Source organism: Balaenoptera acutorostrata, chromosome 1 (genome assembly GCF_949987535.1).
Source record: "Balaenoptera acutorostrata chromosome 1, mBalAcu1.1, whole genome shotgun sequence".
Taxonomy (NCBI): domain Eukaryota; kingdom Metazoa; phylum Chordata; class Mammalia; order Artiodactyla; family Balaenopteridae; genus Balaenoptera; species Balaenoptera acutorostrata.
This window is the reverse complement of record NC_080064.1, coordinates 8,793,430-8,813,058: the sequence shown is the minus strand read 5'-3', so window position 1 is coordinate 8,813,058 and position 19,629 is coordinate 8,793,430. Positions and strand designations below refer to the sequence as shown.

Genomic DNA, 19,629 nt, shown 5'->3' with positions numbered 1-19,629 from the left:
TCTCTGGCAAAGCCTTAGGCTTGGCTACGCCAGCCTATTGCTGTAAGATAATCGGCCTTAAATTCTATTATCTTGGACTTCCCCGGTGGCGCAGTGGTTAAGAATCCGCCTGCCAATGCAGGGGGCATGGGATCGATCTCTGGTCCGGGAGGATACCACATGCCGCGGAGCAGCTGGGCCCGTGCGCTACAGCTGCTGAGCCTGCTCTCTAGAGCCTGCGAGCCACAGCTGCTGAGCCCGTGTGCCACAACTACTGAGGCCCATGAGCCTAGAGCCCATGCTTTGCAACAAGAGAAGCCACCGCAGTGAGAAGCCCACGCACTGCAACGAAGAGCAGCCCCCGCTCACCAAAACTGGAGAAAGCCTGCATGCAGCAACGAAGACCCAACGCAGCCAAAAATAAATAAATAAATTAATTAATTATTTTTTAAAATTCTATTATCTTTGCTCCTGTGAGTAGAGAAAAAAATGACAGGTTTGGTGAGAGAAGGGTATCTGGAATCCTCCCACTAGGCTGATGGCAGTGGAAGCAGAAACTGGGAAAGGACTGGAGGGAGGAGAGGAGTGGAGAGGCACTGAAAGGCTCCATTGCTCTTGCAGACCCCGACATCCGCTACTGTGTCTTGGCATCCCTGGATGAGCGCTTTGACGCACACCTGGCCCAGGCAGAGAATCTGCAGGCCCTGTTTGTGGCCCTGAATGACCAGGTGTTTGAGATCCGGGAGCTGGCCATCTGCACCGTGGGCCGGCTCAGCAGCATGAACCCAGCCTTCGTCATGCCCTTCCTGCGCAAGATGCTCATCCAGGTAAGGATGTGACGGTCACACCTCACGGTAGCGGGGAAGGCACGTTCATCGTGAGTGCTCTTTGGGGAATGAGAGTTGAGGAGGAGGAAGGGAGAGAAAGAGTGAGATGGCTGGTAGAAGCCACATTTGGCTCCAAGAGCCCACGTGTTTTCCTGGCTTGGTAATTGCGGTTCTAGTGCTTATCACCTCATAAGCCTCTTGTCAGCGTGACTCGCAAGCTCACCTCTCACGTGGCTCTTCCTTTTTCCTGGGAAGTCACCAGCGAGTCCGTTTCTTGCCCCTCTTCACTGCCTCTGCCGCAGATGGTGTCAGTCTGTGCAGCACCTCTCAGTCCTTCTGGCCCTGCTTCTGCTGATGCCAGGCCAAGCACAGAGACCGAATACGGGGATGGTTCCAGTGCTGTTTGTCGTCATCCTTGCCCCTGGTCTGTGGTCCCTGGCTGTCGTTCCTAAATAATGTGAGATGCCAAGCTAAGCTGCTTGGACTAGAGCCTCGGGTAGATGCAGGTTGGCATTGCTGCTAGAGCTGGTAGGATTTCCATTTCCTGCTGAAGCCTGTCTTCTGGTTCTTGTCTTCACCCGGCCGAGTAAGTTCTCTGGCTGCCTTGTGAACGATGCATGGAGTCCAGTCCTTCCCGCCGCGAGTTATTTCCGCCCACCTCTTCTGGGTCTCAGTGTGGCTCACCCGGTCGTCTACTGTCCCCCGACCCCATCCTGTCCCCACCACACCCTCTGCTTCGTGATCCTCCCTGTGGTTTCTTTTGAAATAAAGACTTTTCATAACATATAAAGAACTTAAACCTAGAAAATTATTAATATAACTTCTACCCTAAAGAAATGTCATTTATTCATAGTCTATCATAATTAAAGTGACTGTGAGTTATATCATCAGTGAACAAATTAAAAGATTATACTTATGTTGGCACTTGTGTTTTTAGCCTAATGGTTCATTCCTTAACTGCTGGCCCGTGTTAGGAGTGCCTATCCTTTTAAGTCTTTTTGAAATAGCTAAAGTTTGGGGAAGGAAAAGAAATCATTGTTGAGCCTGCCTGCTCAAACCATGCTAAATAAGCTTGATAGAGAAATATCTCCTAATGAGAATATCAGAACATTCATTCAGACAACAGATGTTTTGAGCACCTTCTGTGTTCCAAATACTGCTGGGTTTTGGAAGCATGCCAGTGAACAAGGCAGGCATGGGCTGTGTCCTCAAGAAGCTTATAGTAAGCTATCAGCCTATTCGTTTTTCTGATACTGGAAAATGGGAAGCATCATTAAATGAATTTACTATGTACTGAACTTAGCCCTTGAAACTCCAGAATTTTATTTTATTTTATCTTTTCTGTTTTAACAGAAGGCAGCAAATCTACAAACACTTCATTAGCAAAAGGAATGAATAAAACAAGTACAGCTTGGGAAAAAATTTTTAATAATTTTTCTTGTTTTTAAACTTTGATACAGATTTCCCCAAGTTGAATTGTACATTTTCATGCCTTGGTAAGGGACCTTGCCTAAATGTGCTTTGGCCTTTTCTTGGTGTCTTGCTCATCAAGGTGGGCATTGGGTATTGTTATTAGGGTGCAGCGGCGCTCTTTGGCTCTGGAGTAAATTGGGGGCTGTTTGATCTGGCCCTGCGCTGTCCCGGAGAGTTGTGCTCTCCTCACTGGTACCCATTTCCCCGCAGACAGCCATCTCTTGCAGTTATGCTTCTGTTCTTAGTATCCCTCTCCATCCCCTCTCACTGCTGTATGCTGTGACCAGGTGAAGACAGACTGCCAAGGGGGTCCAGGAAATCAGGATTATTAAATCAATAATGTGAGACAAAACATAACATTAAATTGGAGACGACTCCTTTGGGTAGCTGAGTTAACACGAGCTTTGTTTCTCACTTTTCCCACTGTGCAGAGATTTCCTTCTGGCAACTTCAGCTCTCCAGAAGTCTGTCTATATTAAGTTGTTTATGTCTGTGTCACCAGGAGCATAACGTGCTGACATGCTGGTGTTTTCAGCGTGTCGGTTGGATCGCACATGTTGTCTCTGTTCATTAAAGTCCAAGGGGATTCTATTGATGTGATCCCTAACTGTTTGGGTTTATCTAGAGGTGCCCGAAACCACAACTGAGTTATCAATATTTCTTTCCACATCACAGCTGTTCTGACTAGTCTTTGATTCCATTGTCATTATTTATAGGCACTCTGATTTGCTGTCTGTACAGATATTTTTCTTGCAGAGAGCCCTTCCTTCATTCTTTTTTTTTTTCAATTAATAATTTATTTTATTTTTTGGCTGAGTTGGGTCTTCATTGCTGCACGCGGGCTTTCTCTAGTTGCAGCGAGCGGGGGCTACTCTTCGTTGCGGTGCACGGGCTTCTCATTGCGGTGGCTTCTCTTGCTGCAGAGCACTGGCTCTAGACACGTGGGCTTCAGTAGTTGTGGCATGCAGGCTCAGTAGTTGTGGCTCACGGGCTTAGTTGCTCCGCGGCATGTGGGATCTTCCCAGACCAGGGCTCGAACCCGTGTCCCCTGCATTGGCAGGCGGATTCTTAACCACTGCACCACCAGGGAAGCACCCCCCTTCATTCTTTATTTTTGCAAAACCCTGCTCACGGCGAGGCCTGTTGGTTTTCTCCGTCTTCTATGACTGTCTACACCGTTAAAAGCTATGCTTTGCAGAGGGCTGAGAGACCTTGGAGTACTGTGACAGAAGGAGAAAGGGCCGGTTTCAAACAGTTTTTCCTCCGGTCACTGCTGTATCCAGGACTGTTCTGTGGCCTGCAGAGATGGCCTTGTTTGTGGAGTATCTAGCAGCTCCTTGATCCGCAGTGGAGTTCTGGTTCCTTCCTCTAGTTCTGCGCCTCATTCTCGCTTCAAACACACAGTCCCTCTCGAATTTCCTCTGCCATAGTAAGCCTTTCTTCCCTACAGATTTTGACAGAGCTGGAGCACAGTGGCATTGGAAGAATCAAGGAACAGAGTGCCCGCATGCTGGGGCACCTGGTCTCCAATGCCCCCCGACTCATCCGCCCCTACATGGAGCCTATTCTGAAGGTAACTTGCAACAGACAGAGACTGGTACTTTCTCTCCAGGATGTCTTGGGATGATGGGAGTGTTTCGGTGCTCACTGGTACACTGAACAAAGTAGATAATTTCTTTGGTCCCAGGCTCGCAGACAAGGGCCACATCAAGCACCCTCAGTTCAAGAATACCAAGAATCTCACCAGTTGCAGGAAAGGGCTCTCCTTCTAAGAGATAAGATATGATGTTTCAAGCACCTCATCCATTGTGCTTGGAGAGGAGGAGTAAGATAGTGGCATAAAGTAGCTCCCCCAAAATGAAGAAAAAGTGAGCTTTAAAATCTGAGTCAACCTTCAAGTCTATGTTAGACTCATGTGAAGTCTTTCACAACTTATGTGAATCTGGGTACATGATCACACAGATACAGTTTAGAGAAGACATGGGAAATGTTTGTGGATCATGGCACTTCCCAGCTCCCTCATACGTCAGACTTGTGTGCAGTATGGAGAAAGGCTTAAGAATCCACATTCCAGAGGAATCCTGGATTCATAAAGCCTTAGAAGTAATTTATCTATGACTGAGATGGTCTCTTGGGTGAATTTTACTTATGTGAAGAAAAGTTTTCTAGTAGACTCTAACCAGCATTCGTTTTCTCATACCTTCTTTCCATAGGCTTTAATTTTGAAACTGAAAGATCCAGACCCTGATCCAAACCCAGGTGTGATCAATAATGTCTTGGCTACAATAGGAGAGTTGGCTCAGGTAAGGGGACAACTGCTTTTCCCATAGGATGGGAAGAATTATTTCACCTCTAATGAAGTCAAAATACTTCTTAATGCCATAATTTCTAATGCTATCTACCACTTCCTTTTTCATTTTGTAGGTTAGTGGCCTAGAAATGAGGAAATGGGTTGATGAACTTTTTATTATCATCATGGACATGCTCCAGGACTCCTCTCTGTTGGCCAAAAGGCAGGTGAGCACCACTACTTCGTGTTTGAGCAGGATAGGCCCCATGAGGCCAGGGACCTCGTCTCTCTCAGTCACCTTAGTGTGCCCAGCCAGTAATGCCTAGCACGAGTAGGTACTCAGAAATATTTGTTGACTGCGTAAAAAGAAGAAAGACTTGGAGCTAGAATTAGCTGTCATCCTGACCCAGAGTCACTGTCAGTATCAGGGCTGACCAGTGCCATTTCCTCTAGACAGAAAAAAAAAAAAAAAAAATGCAGGTCATCTATCAGAGCCCCGGCCCCTAAAGGGAAACAGAAAGTCTTGGCCTCTGGTTGTGGAGGGAAGTGGAGCTTCAGCTCACCCTCCCCCGGCCCTGGCTTCGCTTTGGTCATCGAGGTCATTAGGTGACTAGACTGAAAGTAAGAACAACCTTAATTTCCTTTTGAGTGCGGTTTCTCCTGTCAATCACCCAGGGTATAGAAGAACTATATACTTTCTGAGAAAGGCGGGACTGTTCTTTACCTTTGATCCAGCGATTGTTGTGTTGGTTTGTAGCCTTGTTTTTATGTCCCAGCTCTCAGGATTTTGGTTTATGGTTAGTGCCTTTACTGGGCATTCTTTTCTTGTAATAGCCTCTAACACTTTGTTATAACCATTAAATGAAGAGTACGGAGTATGCTTTCTTTTCTCTCTTACTGGTGCTACAAACCATGTGATCTTTTGCCTGTCCAGGTGGCTCTGTGGACCCTGGGACAGTTGGTGGCCAGCACTGGCTACGTGGTGGAGCCCTACAGGAAGTACCCCACATTGCTTGAGGTGCTGCTGAATTTCCTGAAGACTGAGCAGAACCAGGGTACACGGCGAGAGGTAGGAAACACAGCAAACTTGGTGTTTAAAGACTTTGCTGGGAGAATGGAGAGACGTTTGTGGCATTCACACGCTCTGACAGTACTGATGGGACTTCCTGTTCCTCTCCGTTTTGTCCCTGTAGCTGGTCGTGGGATGTGAATTGGGCATCATGGAACACGAGTATCCAGAGAGCTGTGGTAGTCAGGTGCTGTGATGAGTGTCTTCTCTTCCCCTCCCCTCTCCCACGCAGGCTATCCGTGTGTTAGGGCTCTTGGGGGCCTTGGATCCCTACAAGCACAAAGTGAACATTGGCATGATCGACCAGTCCCGGGATGCTTCTGCTGTCAGCCTGTCAGAATCCAAGTCAAGTCAGGATTCCTGTAAGTTGAGGAGAACCGTGAGTGGCTTGCCAAGTTCTTGCCTCACAAAGCCCTCACTGTCTGTGTTTAGAAAGAGCCTTGGGTTGGATAACTGTGAAATTATTGCATATTGACTCACCTTGTGACTTTTGAATGGAACGTCAGTAGTTTCCTCTTGAGTCACAGCAGGGGCGCTGCTTCCCAGTGTGTCCAGTCTTCCCGTTTGTCCAGGTTCTTTGTTAAAGGTCAACAGGCTATGTCTGTAGTCACTCTTTGGTGCTGATGAGAGAGACGTGAATTATCACCCCGTCACACTCATTCATCTGTCATTCTTTGTTAGTGCATCTTTGATGTTTTCTATTCCCATGGCACCCAAGGAGGAAGAGGGTAAAATTTATTCTCCCTGTTTTAATTGATAGGGAGATCTGATGCTAAGGCTCGGAGGGCGTGGAAAAACTAGTAGCAATCAGGATCCAGGGCTCTTTCTTCCATCAGGTGGTCTAGCCGTAGAGTTCCTTTGTCTTTAGATAAGTAGCCTAACAGATTGGGTAGGGCGTGGGGATGCAGGCGAGTTTTCTAGACTTAACCCAGTGTCCATCAGGGCAGGCGTATTTCTGAAAGTGTGAAAGTTCAGCAGTGGTTCTCCCATCTAGTTCAGCAAAATGTTATTTTCCCCAAATAAAATAATTCGTTTCTGAACTCTGTGGATGGGATCATACTGCTTCCAGTTTGTTCTTCTGTATATGAGAGGAGTGCGCCTGCAGTGTTAATCCTGTCAGACCCACAGCTGTTGAGCAGAGCCTGAGCCACATCCTCCAGAGTTTACTCCGTCCTCAGAAGTGGCAGTCATCCAGTCTCTTGGATGTTCTGGTTCTTAGGGTCCTTATTGTGCTGTTAAACCCCCACCCACCCCCATACCCTCCCCCACCCCTCCCCCACCCTCCATACCCTCCCCCGCCCCTCCCCCACCCTCCATACCCTCCTCCACCCCTCCCCCACCCTCCACCCCCCACCTTCCATACCCTCCTCCACCCCCAGTCCTTAAGATCCTTGTTGTTCAGGTCAGGTAGTATTTGTTGTTAACGTCTCTGAATTCCCTAGGGGGACCAAGCAGCTGCTGAACAGATGTTTGCCTAATTTAATCCCCTTTACTTTCATTTGGCTGAGTAACTTTTTATTGATGGTTTCAGCTACTGAAGTTGTGAACTGGCGTGGTAAGAAGCTAAATTAAACGTAGCAATTTAAAGAAAAGCCCTCATGTACTGTGTTAGGCTTTTGTAGTTTAGATAATAGACAAGCCAAAAACTGTTTGTCCTTCATGGTGAGAGCCTACTCACTGGCTCCTAATATACCTGGTATTCCCAATGGTGTTAGAGTATAGCAGGGAGAGAGATATGAATGCTAGTGACCGTCAGGAGGTTGTGCTTTGTCCAAAGTCAGAGTCATGTATAGCTCATGATCCTCACCTTTGTTTGGTCCTAGCTGACTACAGCACCAGTGAGATGCTGGTCAACATGGGAAACCTGCCTCTGGACGAGTTCTACCCAGCCGTGTCCATGGTGGCCCTGATGCGCATCTTCCGAGACCAGTCCCTCTCTCACCATCACACCATGGTCGTCCAGGCCATCACCTTCATCTTCAAGTCCCTGGGGCTCAAGTGTGTGCAGTTCCTGCCCCAGGTCATGCCCACATTCCTGAATGTCATTCGGGTTTGTGACGGAGCCATCCGGGAAGTAAGTGGGTAAACCCCCAACCCTTGCTCCTCCCTGCTCCGTGCCATGCCTGCATGGAAAGTCCATCTGTGCCTCAGCTTCCTAATAATGTACTCTGCTTGCCGTTATGCCTAATGCCTTTCCTCCCCCTGAACTTCTAACACCTAAGTGTACAGGTATAATCAGTTCAGCTCAACTTCCTGTTTTATACCTCAAAATGGCTAAAAGATGCGTGGCTGGAGGGGAGGTGGGGGGACAGCATTGTTATTCTCCGTAATCTACTGTTCAGTCCAATAATCTGATGGAATATCCCACAGTGGATTTCTGGTTGCTTCGGCATGGTTAGATTTATGTCAAACGCTTAGTGGGATTACTACAGAGGTGCAGTTACAATGCTTCATAATGTCAGTTTGTCCAATTATTGTTGGTCCTAAGTTTGTGCACATGGTAAGGTTGGTATGTGTCAGATCTCTCCATTGTAAAGTTACCTTTCTTCCTTAGTCATTAAGTAATGTGTGGGGTGATACTTTGAGACTGTGTGACTGTCCTATTCCCCAGCTACCTTTTACCCAATGATTTTAGCCACCATTGATGATCCTTGCTGGAATCAATTATCACGTTGGTTGCAAAGTAATGACTTTTATTTTTTTTAAATTTATTTTTGGCTGAGTTGGGTCTTCGTTGCTGCACGGGGGCTTTCTCTAGTTGCGGTGAGCGGGGGCTACTCTTTGTTGCGGTGCATGGGCTTCTCATTGCAGTGGCTTCTCTTGTTGAGGAGCACGCGCTCTAGGGGCACAGGCTTCAGTAGTTGTGGCACACGGGCTTCAGTAGTTGTGGCTCACGGGCTATAGAGCGGAGGCTCAGTAGTTGTGGCGCGTGGGCTTAGTTGCTCTGCGGCATATGGGATCTTCCCGGACTAGGGCTCGAACCCGTGTCCCCTGCATTGGCAGGCGGATTCTTAACCACTGCGCCACCAGGGAAGCCTGCAAAGTAATAACTTTTTAGTTCTATCATTCCTTCTACTTTTTTTTTTTTAATAAATTTATTTATTTTATTTATTTATTTTTGGCTGAGTTGGGTTTTTGTTGCTGCACGGGGGCTTTCTCTAGTTGCGGTGAGCGGGGGCTACTCTTTGTTGCGGTGCACGGGCTTCTCATTGCGGTGGCTTCTCTTGTTGAGGAGCACGCGCTCTAGGCGTGCGGGCCTCATTAGTTGCGGTATGCAGGCTCAGTAGTTGTGGCTCACAGGCTCTAGAGCACAGGCTCAGTAGTTGTGGCACACGGGCTTAGTTGCTCTGCGGCATGTGTGATCTTCCCCGACCAGGGATCGAACCCGTGTCCCCTGCATTGGCAGGTAGATTCTCAACCCTTGCGCCACCAGGGAAGCCCCTCCTTCTACTTTTAATAGCTGGCATTTTTCTGTAAAGAAGAATTTCCCCCTTTCCCTCCCTCTTTCTCTCTCTTGCTCTTTCTCTTTTTTTTTTTTTTCCTCTGAACCATAGAGCACGCACAGTGGTTCTGTGATTACCATACCTGTACCACTACCAACAGCGATCCTACCGAATACAGTTCAGGGTGGCTTTGCAGTTCCTACTGTTCTTAGAAAGTATTCCACAAGGTGTATGGTCAGAGTACTGCGTTTTAAAGATCCTGGAATTAATTATTTTTTCTTCTGTGATTACATATTCAATTTGATGTACATTCAGAGGAAATAGTATTTTTTTTAGAAAGTATATTTTCTAATTTTCTGCGTGGAATATACAAGTGCAGTTTATTTTTACGTAATCAACCTCATTGAATTCTTACTAATTCTAATAATTTACCTGTAAATTTTCCCAGGTTTTCACTCTAGCTAATCATATAGTCTGCAGAAAATAAAAAACAGTTTTGGCTTTTGTGTTTTGGTCGGTAAAGCAGTTGTTACTTTTCCTTACTGCTTTCCTAGGACCTTCACTGCAGTGTTGACTAGACTCTGTGATAGTGGAAATCTTTAATCTTGTTCCTGATTTTAATGGGACTAGTGTTAAGATTTCATCACTAAGTATAATGTTTGCTGTAGGTTTTTTTTTTTTTTTAATCTTTTTTGGAGTAGAGTTGCTTTACAATATTGTATTAGTTTCTACTGTACAGCAAAGTGAATCAGCTATATATATACATATATCCCCTCTATTTTGGATTTCCTTCGCATTTAGGTCACCAGAGAGCACTGAGTAGAGTTCCCTGTGCTATACAGTAGGTTCTCATTAGTTATCTATTTTATACATAGTATCAATAGTGTATATATGTCAATCCCAGTCTCCCAATACATCCCACCCCACCCCCCCTTCCCCCTTGGTATCTATACGTTTGTTCTCTACTAACATCTTTTTTTTTTTTAATTTTTTATTTATCATTTATTTATTATGTTTACTTTTGGCTGTGTTGGGTCTTCGTTTCTGTGTGAGGGCTTTCTCCAGTTGCGGCGAGTGGGGCCACTCTTCATCGCGGTGTGCAGGCCTCTCACTATCGCGACCTCTCTTGTTGCGGAGCAGAGGCTCCAGACGCTCAGGCTCAGTAGTTGTGGCTCACGGGCCCAGTTGCTCCACGGCACGTGGGATCTTCCCAGACCAGGGCTCGAACTCGTGTCCCCTGCATTGGCAGGCAGATTCTCAACCACTGCGCCACCAGGGAAGCCCCTCTACTAACATCTTTATTGGAGTATAATTGCTTTACAATGTTGTGTTAGTTTCTGCTGTATAACAAAGTGAATCAGCTATATGTATACATATATCCCCATATCCCCTGTCTTTTGCATCTCCCTCGCACCCTCCCTATCCCACCCCTCTAGGTAGTCACAAAGCACCGAGCTGATCTCCCTGTGCTATGCAGCTGCTTCCCACTAGCTATCTATTTTACATTTGGTAGTGTATGTATGTCAGTGCTACTCTCTCACTTCATCCCAGCTTACCCTTCCCCCTCCCCGTGTCCTCAAGTCCATTCTCTACGTCTGCGTCTTTATTCCTGTCCTGCCCCTAGGTTCATCAGAACCATTTTATTTTATTTTTTAGATTCCATATATATGTGTTAGCATACGGTATATTTTTTTTTTCTGTTTCTGACTTACTTCACTCTGCATAACAAGACTGTAGGTCCATGAGGGTTATAAACGTTCCCTTACAGTCTTATTTGCTAGAGTTTCTATCATGAATGGGTATTAGATTTATCAAATGCCTTTTCTTTTTTTCAAATGCCTTTTCTTTATCTCTTGTGATGATCATTTGGTTTTTCTCTTTTAACATGTTAATATATTGAATTACATTGATATATGTTTTAATGCTGAAGCATCCTTGATATCTTGTATCAGAACCATTTTGGTTATACTTTTTTAATACATTGATTTTATATCTAATATTTAATTTAGAATTGTTGCATCTGTGTTCCTGAGTGGAATTGACCTGTAATTTTTTTTTTTTTAAAAACTATAGGTTCAAAGATCTGTTTAGCTTTTCTGTTTCTTCTTGAGACAGTTTCAGTCACATGTTTCTAAGAAATTATTCGTTTTATCTAAGTAATAAACCTATTGGCATGAACTTGTTCACTATTCTTTTACATTTTAATTTCTTGCTAGAGATTTGTCATATTTTTCTTTTTCAAAGAACCAACTTTTGCCTTTGTTTCTCTTATCTCATATCTTGTTTCTATGTCATTAATCTGTTCTTTACTATTACTTTCCTCCTATTTTCTTTTTTCTGCTTTTTTAAAAAAATTACCGTTTGAATATTAGCTCATCAGTGGGGGATCTTTCTTCTTGCCTAAATGTAATCTGCTAAGGCTGTAAATTTAACTCCAAGTATTGTTTAACTGCATTTCAAAACTTTATTGAGATGAAATTTACATACCATAAAATTTACCCTTCTTAAGTAAAATTCAGTGATTTTTAGTATATTTACAGAGTTGCAACCATCACTACAATCTAATTTTAGAAAATTCCCATCACCCCAACAGAAACCTCCTACCCATTTGCAGTCATTTTCCATTCCTATCCCAACCCTAGGCAACCACTAATCTACTTTCTGTCTCTATAGATTTGCCTTTTCTGGGCATTTCGTAGAATTGGAAGCATACGTAGTTTTTTGTGTCTGGCTTCTTTCACTTTTGAGATTCGTCCATGCTGTAACATGTGTCAGTAGTTCATTCCTTTTTTATTGATGAATAGTAATGTAGTATTTTCATTACTGTTCAGAAATAAGTATTTTCCAATCTTTGTTATGATTTCTTTCATCATTGAGTTACTTAGAAGTGGATATTTTAATTTGCAAACATGGGATTTTAAATTTCTTTCTTGGATATCGGTTTCTAACTTAATTGCCTTGGGTTTATGATTCTTTGATGTGTGCTGAAACTGCCTTAATAGTCTAATGCTTGATTGTTTTTGGTTAATATTTCCTTTATGCTTGGGAATAGGGTGTGTTTGCTAACGTTTTAAACAAGATTTTACATATGTTATTAGATTTGAACTTGCTGTGTTCAAATATTTTGTATTGTTAGTATTTGTTTGCTTAATCTATCAAGTACTGAGAGAAGTGAGATAAAAATCTTTTATAATGATGGATTTATTAATTTCTCATAGTGTAGTCAATTCTGTTTTCTATATTTTGGGGGTTATATTTTTAGGTGCATACACATTTTAAATTATCGTATCTTCCTGGTAAACTGAATCTTTTATCATTTTACAATGACCCTTTCTATCTTTAATAATACCTTAAAATTTATTTTGCCTTATGTTAATTTAGCTATACCAGCTGTTTTTGGAGATGTATGTCTTTTCTTATCCTTTCACTTTTTTTAAAAAAATTTATTTATTTATTTATTTATTTTTGGCTGTGTTGGGTCTTTTTTTTTTTTTTTTAAACATCTTTATTGAAGTATAATTGCCTTACAATGGTGTGTTAGCTTCTGCTTTATAACAAAGTGAATCAGTTATACATATACAATATGTTCCCATTTCTCTTCCCTCTTGCATCTCCCTCCCTCCCACCCTCCCCATCCCACCCCTCTAGGTGGTCACAAAGCACTGAGCTGATCTCCCTGTGCTATGCGGCTGCTTCCCACTAGTTATCTATTTTACATTTGGTAGTGTATATATGTCCATGACACTCTCTTACCCTGTCACATCTCACCCCACCCCCTCCCCATATCCTCAAGTCCATTCTCTAGTAGGTCTGTGTCTTTATTCCCGTCTTGCCACTAGGTTCTTCATGGCCTTTTTTTTTTTTTTCCTTAGATTCCGTATATATGTGTTATCATACTGTATTTATTTTTCTCTTTCTGACTTACTTCACTCTGTATGACAGACTCTTAACTCCATCCACCTCATCACAAATACCTCCATTTCGTTTCTTTTTATGGCTGAGTAATATTCCATTGTATATATGTGCCACATCTTCTTTATCCATTCATCTGTCGATGGACACTTAGGTTGCTTCCATGTCCTGGCTATTGTAAATAGAGCTGCAATGAACATTTTGGTACATGACTCTTTTTGACCTATGGTTTTCTCAGGGTATATGCCCAGTAGTGGGATTGCTGGGTCGTATGGTAGTTCTATTTGTAGTTTTTTAAGGAACCTCCATACTGTTCTCCATAGTGGCTGTATCAATTTACATTCCCACCAACAGTGCAAGAGTGTTCCCTTTCCTCCACACCCTCTCCAGCATTTATTGTTTCTAGATTTTTTGATGATGGCCATTCTGACCGGTGTGAGATGATATCTCATTGTAGTTTTGATTTGCATTTCTCTAATGATTAATGATGTTGAGCATTCTTTCATGTGTCTGTAGGCCATCTGTACATCTTCTTTGGAGAAATGTCTATTTAGGTCTTCTGCCCATTTTTGGATTGGGTTGTTCGTTTTTTTGTTATTGAGCTGCATGAGCTGCTTGTAAATCTTGGAGATTAATCCTTTGTCAGTTGCTTCATTTGCAAATATTTTCTCCCATTCTGATGGTTGTCTTTTGGTCTTGTTTATGGTTTCCTTTGCTGTGCAAAAGCTTTTAAGTTTCATTAGGTCCCATTTGTTTATTTGTGTTCTTATTTCCATTTCTCTGGGAGCTGGGTCAAAAAGAATCTTGCTGTGATGTATGTCATAGAGTGTTCTGCCTATGTTTTCCTCTAAGAGTTTGATAGTGTCTGCCCTTACACTTAGGTCTTTAATCCATATTGAGTTTATTTTAGTGCATGGTGTCAGGGAGTGTTCTAATTTCATACTTTTACATGTACCTGTCCAGTTTTCCCAGCACCACTTATTGAAGAGGCTGTCTTTTCTCCACTGTATATGCTTGCCTCCTTTATCAAAGATAAGGTGACCATATGTGTGTGGGTTTATCTCTGGGCTTTCTATCCCGTTCCAGTGATCTATATTTCTGTTTTTGTGCCAGTACCAAACTGTCTTGATTACTGAAGCTTTGTAATATAGTCTGAAGTCAGGGAGCCTGTTTCCCCCAGCTCCATTTTTCGTTCTCAAGATTGCTTTGGCTATTCGGGGTCTTTTGTGTTTCCATACAAATTGTGAAATTTTTTGTTCTAGTTCTGTGAAAAATGCCAGTGGTAGTTTGATAGGGATTGCATTGAATCTGTAGATTGCTTTGGGTAGTAGAGTCATTTTCACAATGTTGATTCTTCCAATCCAGGAACATGGTATATATCTCTCCATCTATTTGTATCATCTTTAATTTCTTTCATCAGTGTCTTATAATTTTCTGCATACAGGTCTTTTGTCTCCTTAGGTAGGTTTATTCCTAGATATTTTATTCTTTTTGTTGCAATGGTAAACGGGAGTGTTTTCTTAATTTCACTTTCAGATTTTTCGTCATTAGTGTATAGAAATGCAAGAGATTTCTGTGCATTAATTTTGTATCCTGCTACTTTACCAAATTCATTGATTAGCTCTAGGAGTTTTCTGGTAGCATCTTTAGGATTCTCTATGTACAGTATCATGTCATCTGCAAATAGTGACAGCTTTACTTCTTCTTTTCCGATTTGGATTCCTTTTATTTCTTTGTCTTCTCTGATTGCTGTGGCTAACGCTTCCAAAACTATGTTGAATAATAGTGGTGAGAGTGGGCAACCTTGTCTTGTTCCTGATCTTAGTGGAAATGGTTTCAGTTTTTCACCATTGAGGACAATGTTGGCTGTGGGTTTGTCATATATGGCCTTTATTATGTTGAGGAAAGTTCCCTCTATGCCTACTTTCTGCAGGGCTTTTATCATAAATGGGTGTTGAATTTTGTCGAAAGCTTTCTCTGCATCTATTCAGATGATCATATGGTTTTTCTCCTTCAATTTGTTAATATGGTGTATCACATTGATTGATTTGCGTATGTTGAAGAATCCTTGCATTCCTGGGATAAACCCCACTTGATCATGGTGTATGATCCTTTTAATGTGCTGTTGGATTCTGTTTGCTAGTATTTTGTTGAGGATTTTTACATCTATGTTCATCAGTGATATTGGCCTGTAGTTTTCTTTCTTTGTGACATCTTTGTCTGGTTTTGGTATCAGGGTGATGGTGGCCTCGTAGAATGAGTTTGGGAGTGTTCCTCCCTCTGCAGTATTTTGGAAGAGTTTGAGAAGGATAGGTGTTAGCTCTTCTCTAAATGTTTGATAGAATTCGCCTGTGATGTGTTGGGTCTTCGTTTCTGTGCGAGGGCTTTCTCTAGTTGCGGCAAGTGGGGGCCACTCTTCATCGCGGTGCGTGGGCCTCTCACTATCGCGGCCTCTCTTGTTGCGGAGCACAGGCTCCAGACGCGCAGGCTCAGTAATTGTGGCTCACAGGCCTAGTTGCTCCGTGGCATGTGGGATCTTCCCAGACCAGGGCTCGAACCTGTGTGCCCTGCATTGGCAGGCAGATTCTCAACCACTGCGCCACCAGAGAAGCCCTGTCCTTTCACTTTTGACTGTCTTATGACTTTTTGCTTTAGATGGGTATTTCATAATAATATATATAATAATATAGCTAGATTATCTTTTTAATCTAATTTGAAAATCTTTGTCTTTCAATCAGTGCATTCAATCCAGTTACATTTATTGTGATTGCTGATAAATTTAGGTTGAGTTCCATCATCTTACATCATGCTTTATTTTTGTCCTACTTTGTGTATTTATTTTCTTTCTTTTCTGTCTTTTTTGGGCTTGATTGAGCTTTCATTTTCTTATCTTTTGCCCTCTACTCTTTGGCCACCTTTAATTTCATTAAACATTTTGTAATGGAATATTTTAACCATAAACAGAAAGACAATTTATATCAAATTCTCATACTCATCAACAATTATTTTATCAATTTGGTTTCATCTTGTTACCCCCTACCCCCAACACACACACACACACACACACTTTCTTTCTGGGGTATTTTAAAGCAAATTCCAGATAACATATTATTTCACCATTCAATTTTTTTTTCCCTATATAACCACAATTATGACACCTACAAAATTAATGAAAATTCTTTAATATAATCTAATACCAGTCCTTCTTCAGATATCCTTGTTTGTCTTAAAAATTTCTTTTTACATTGAATTATTCAGATCAGAATCCAAATAACATGGCATTTGGTTGACATGTCTAATTCTCTTTCTATATCTTCTCCCTTTTCCCTCACTGTTTTTCTTTCCGTGCCATGTGTTTGTGGAAGAAACCAGGTCATTTGTCCTACATAATCTTCCATTCTGGATTTGGCTGATTGTACCTTCAAGATGTCTTCTAAGTTTTTTTTGTAAACCGGTTAGATTTAGAGGCGTGATTAGATTCAGGTTCTATTCTTTCAGCAAGAAATACTTCATAGGTGGTACCATATACTTCCTATTTCAACATTTAATAAGCAGATATTTTCTAAATGATCCACTTCTAGTAACGTGAAGGTTAACCAGAGGATTCAGGTGCTGTGATTCTGCGTTCACCATCAGCCTTTCTCCCAATCATTTTATCGTTTATTGATGATTGTTTCCTAGAACCATTATTTGAATAGCAACTGCAAAATGGCGGTTTTCTAATTCTGTTATTCCTTCTGGATTTATAAACTAGAAATCACCTATAAAGAATGCTATGTCATCAACTATTTAGTTAATTTGATGGATAGTTCGTGCAGGAAAGGCAGAATAAATACATGATTCTTTCCTTTTATTCATCAGTTTTTCAGAATAATGAATCAAGTCCCTTGCACCCTCTTAAAAGTGACCCAGGCACCCCCCTCGACCCCCTGCCATTTTTTGAAGTATCATTAACAACTCATGGATATCTGTCCATCTATCTAGTGTTTCTATTCATTGAAGACAGTCTTCTTTCAATGATCTAATCATCCCACTCAACCTGGCTTTGTGTTCTTTTAACATTGCCCAGTAATCTTAGTCTGTGATCACTTTCTTTCTTTCTGGCAAAAAAAAGCTATTTCAGACTTATCAAGTATACTTCACTCAAGCCTAGACATAGCCACTTCCAAGGAGCTATGGTTTCTTCAAGTGAGAGATGGAACTTAGAGACTGCAGTTTGTGTGCTAGGGTGCTCATTGCTGCTGGTGTGTTATTGTTTCTAGGTCTTCTCAGTGAACAGAACTAGAAATATGTAATGATTTTTAAAAAGGAAAAAGTAATACATAACTTAATACTGATATTTCCAATTCAGATTTAAGATTAAAGAGTTTTTACTTCTTTGATTTTATACTTGTATCTTTTTTCTGTTACACTGAAAAACTTGATTCCTTGGTTCTGACATCTTCGTAATTTCTTGCTTTATCTTGCAAAGTATATGTATTTTTGTATACATATAAATAGTATATGACCAGTATTAGTATTAACAATATGATTACTGAATGCAGTTCAAGGTCTTTTGCAATTTGTTATTGTTTTTAGGATGTGTCTTTTTGGGGATATACACCAAAATACTGTGTTCAAAGTCACTTGAAATAATTTTTCCTTCCTCTATCATTTACTATTGCTGCTATAACAAATCACCACCAATTTAGTAACTTGAAACAATACAAATTGATTATCTTACAGCTCTTTAGGTCATAAGTCTGGCATAGATCATACTGAACTACAGTCAGGGTGCCATTAAGGCTGTGTTCCTTTCTGGAGGCTCTAGGGGGAACCCCTTTCCTTGCTTTTTCTAGCTTCTAGAGGCTGCCTGCATTCTTTGGCCTCCTTCCTCCATCTTCAAAGTCAGCAACATTGTATCTCTTTGACTCTCCTTTTTCCCTCAAATCTTTCTCTCTGAATATAACCAGGAAAGGTTCTCTGCTTTTAAGGACTCCTGTGATTAGATTGGGCCCACCGGGATAATCTCCCCATCTCAGCATCCTGCTCCCTAATCACATCTTCGGAAGTCCCCTTTGTCATGTAAAGTAATTTATTCACAGGTTCTAGGGATTAGGACATGGACGTTTTTTGGGGTACCGAAATTCTGCCTACCACACTTCCCCCTAAGCTAACCAGTTTTATCAGTTTTTAAATTTATCTTTTCAGTGTTTATTTTTGAAAATATAAGGAAATATATGTCCCCCACCTTCCTTACTCAGAAGAATAACATAATATAAACTTTCTGAATCTTACTTTTTTCCACTTTCACAGCAGCATATCCTGGAGTTCATGCCATAGCAGTATAGTGAGAATGTCTTCATTCCTTTAGAGGCAACTGGTACTTCATTGTGTGAACATGCCATAGCTATTTGACCAGTCCCTGTTGATGACTGTGTTTTTCCAGTCTTTGATATTTAAAATAATCCTGCAATGAAAAGTTTTGTGTATACATCATTTTCACCTCTGTTTCTTCTTGTACTTAAATGGCTTCACCTTTTACATTTAGATCTTTGAGCTCTTTGGAATATGTCCCAGTGTACAGTATGAGGAATGCATCCAATTTTATCTTTTTCACCCATAAAATTTGACTTGCATACCTTATTTAACAAAGTCTAAAATTAGTCATTGTCTCCATCCTTTCCCTGAACAATATACAAAACTTAGAATGACTGATCAAAGTATTATATCTCCCTTCCCTCTTATGTTATTATCTTGTATCACTTTTTTTTAACTCCAAATTAAACGTTACTGTTATTTTATGCAGACAGTGTTTATATTTATCCCTTTTGCCACTTCATTTCTGTCTCCCGTCTCAGAGCTTCCTCCTAGGACCATTTTCCTTCTCTCTAAGGCAAATTCTTCTGAGCATCCATCAAAGTAAATGCTCTGTTTTTGTTTATCTGAAAAAAATCTTTATTTCATCCTCTTGTAAAATCTTTATTTAGCTGAGAATACAATTCTGGGTTCTCCTTCAGCTGTACATATTATCCCACTGTTTTCTGACTTCTTTTGTTGCTGTTGAGAAATTATGATTCCTTTTTATGTAATCTCCCTTTTCTCTATGGCTGTTTCAGATCTTCTCATTTTTTTTTTGTTGTCCTGAAGTTTCACTATTGTAAATCTAGATATGCATTTCTCTTTCTTATCCTGATGGGGATTTGTGGGCTTTCTGAATATGATGATTCCACCCTTCTATTTTTTCCTTCCAGAATTAGATTCAACATTTAGAGCTTCTTACTCTGTCCTTAATGTCTCTTAGTTTCTTATCTGTGTTGTTCATCTTTGTCTCTCAGAGATGTATGCTGGATATGTCTTCACATCCATTTTCTATTCACTGATTCTTTAGCTATGTCTTTTTGACCTGTCATTGAGTTTTTAGTTCCTACTACATTTTATAATTTCTAAAGTTATACTAGATTCTTTCAAACATGCCTAGTATTTTTGATAGTATCTTGTTCCTTACTCATATTTTTTTTTATTCTCTTATTCCTTTAAGCATTTTAAACAGGTTTACTTTATATTTTCTATCCAATAATTCCAATATACATAAGGTTTTTGATGAGTCTAATTCTGTTGTTTATTGTTTCTGCTGAGTCATACTCGCAGCAAGTC

At 41.3% G+C, this 19,629-nt stretch overlaps 1 protein-coding gene across 4 annotated transcripts in view; it reads left to right on the top strand.

Annotated features, from left to right (window-relative positions):
- Positions 1-19,629, top strand: part of MTOR (mechanistic target of rapamycin kinase) — a 128,354-nt gene that overhangs the window by 17,719 nt on the left and 91,006 nt on the right. For all 4 annotated transcript variants that reach the window (XM_057545668.1, XM_057545658.1, XM_057545665.1 and 1 more), the window contains exons 13-19: positions 601-806; positions 3,730-3,852; positions 4,493-4,582; positions 4,704-4,796; positions 5,504-5,638; positions 5,871-6,000; positions 7,462-7,712. In XM_057545668.1, the coding sequence (XP_057401651.1) occupies positions 601-806; positions 3,730-3,852; positions 4,493-4,582; positions 4,704-4,796; positions 5,504-5,638; positions 5,871-6,000; positions 7,462-7,712 (1,028 nt within the window). The remainder of the gene's footprint in view (positions 1-600; positions 807-3,729; positions 3,853-4,492; positions 4,583-4,703; positions 4,797-5,503; positions 5,639-5,870; positions 6,001-7,461; positions 7,713-19,629) is intronic.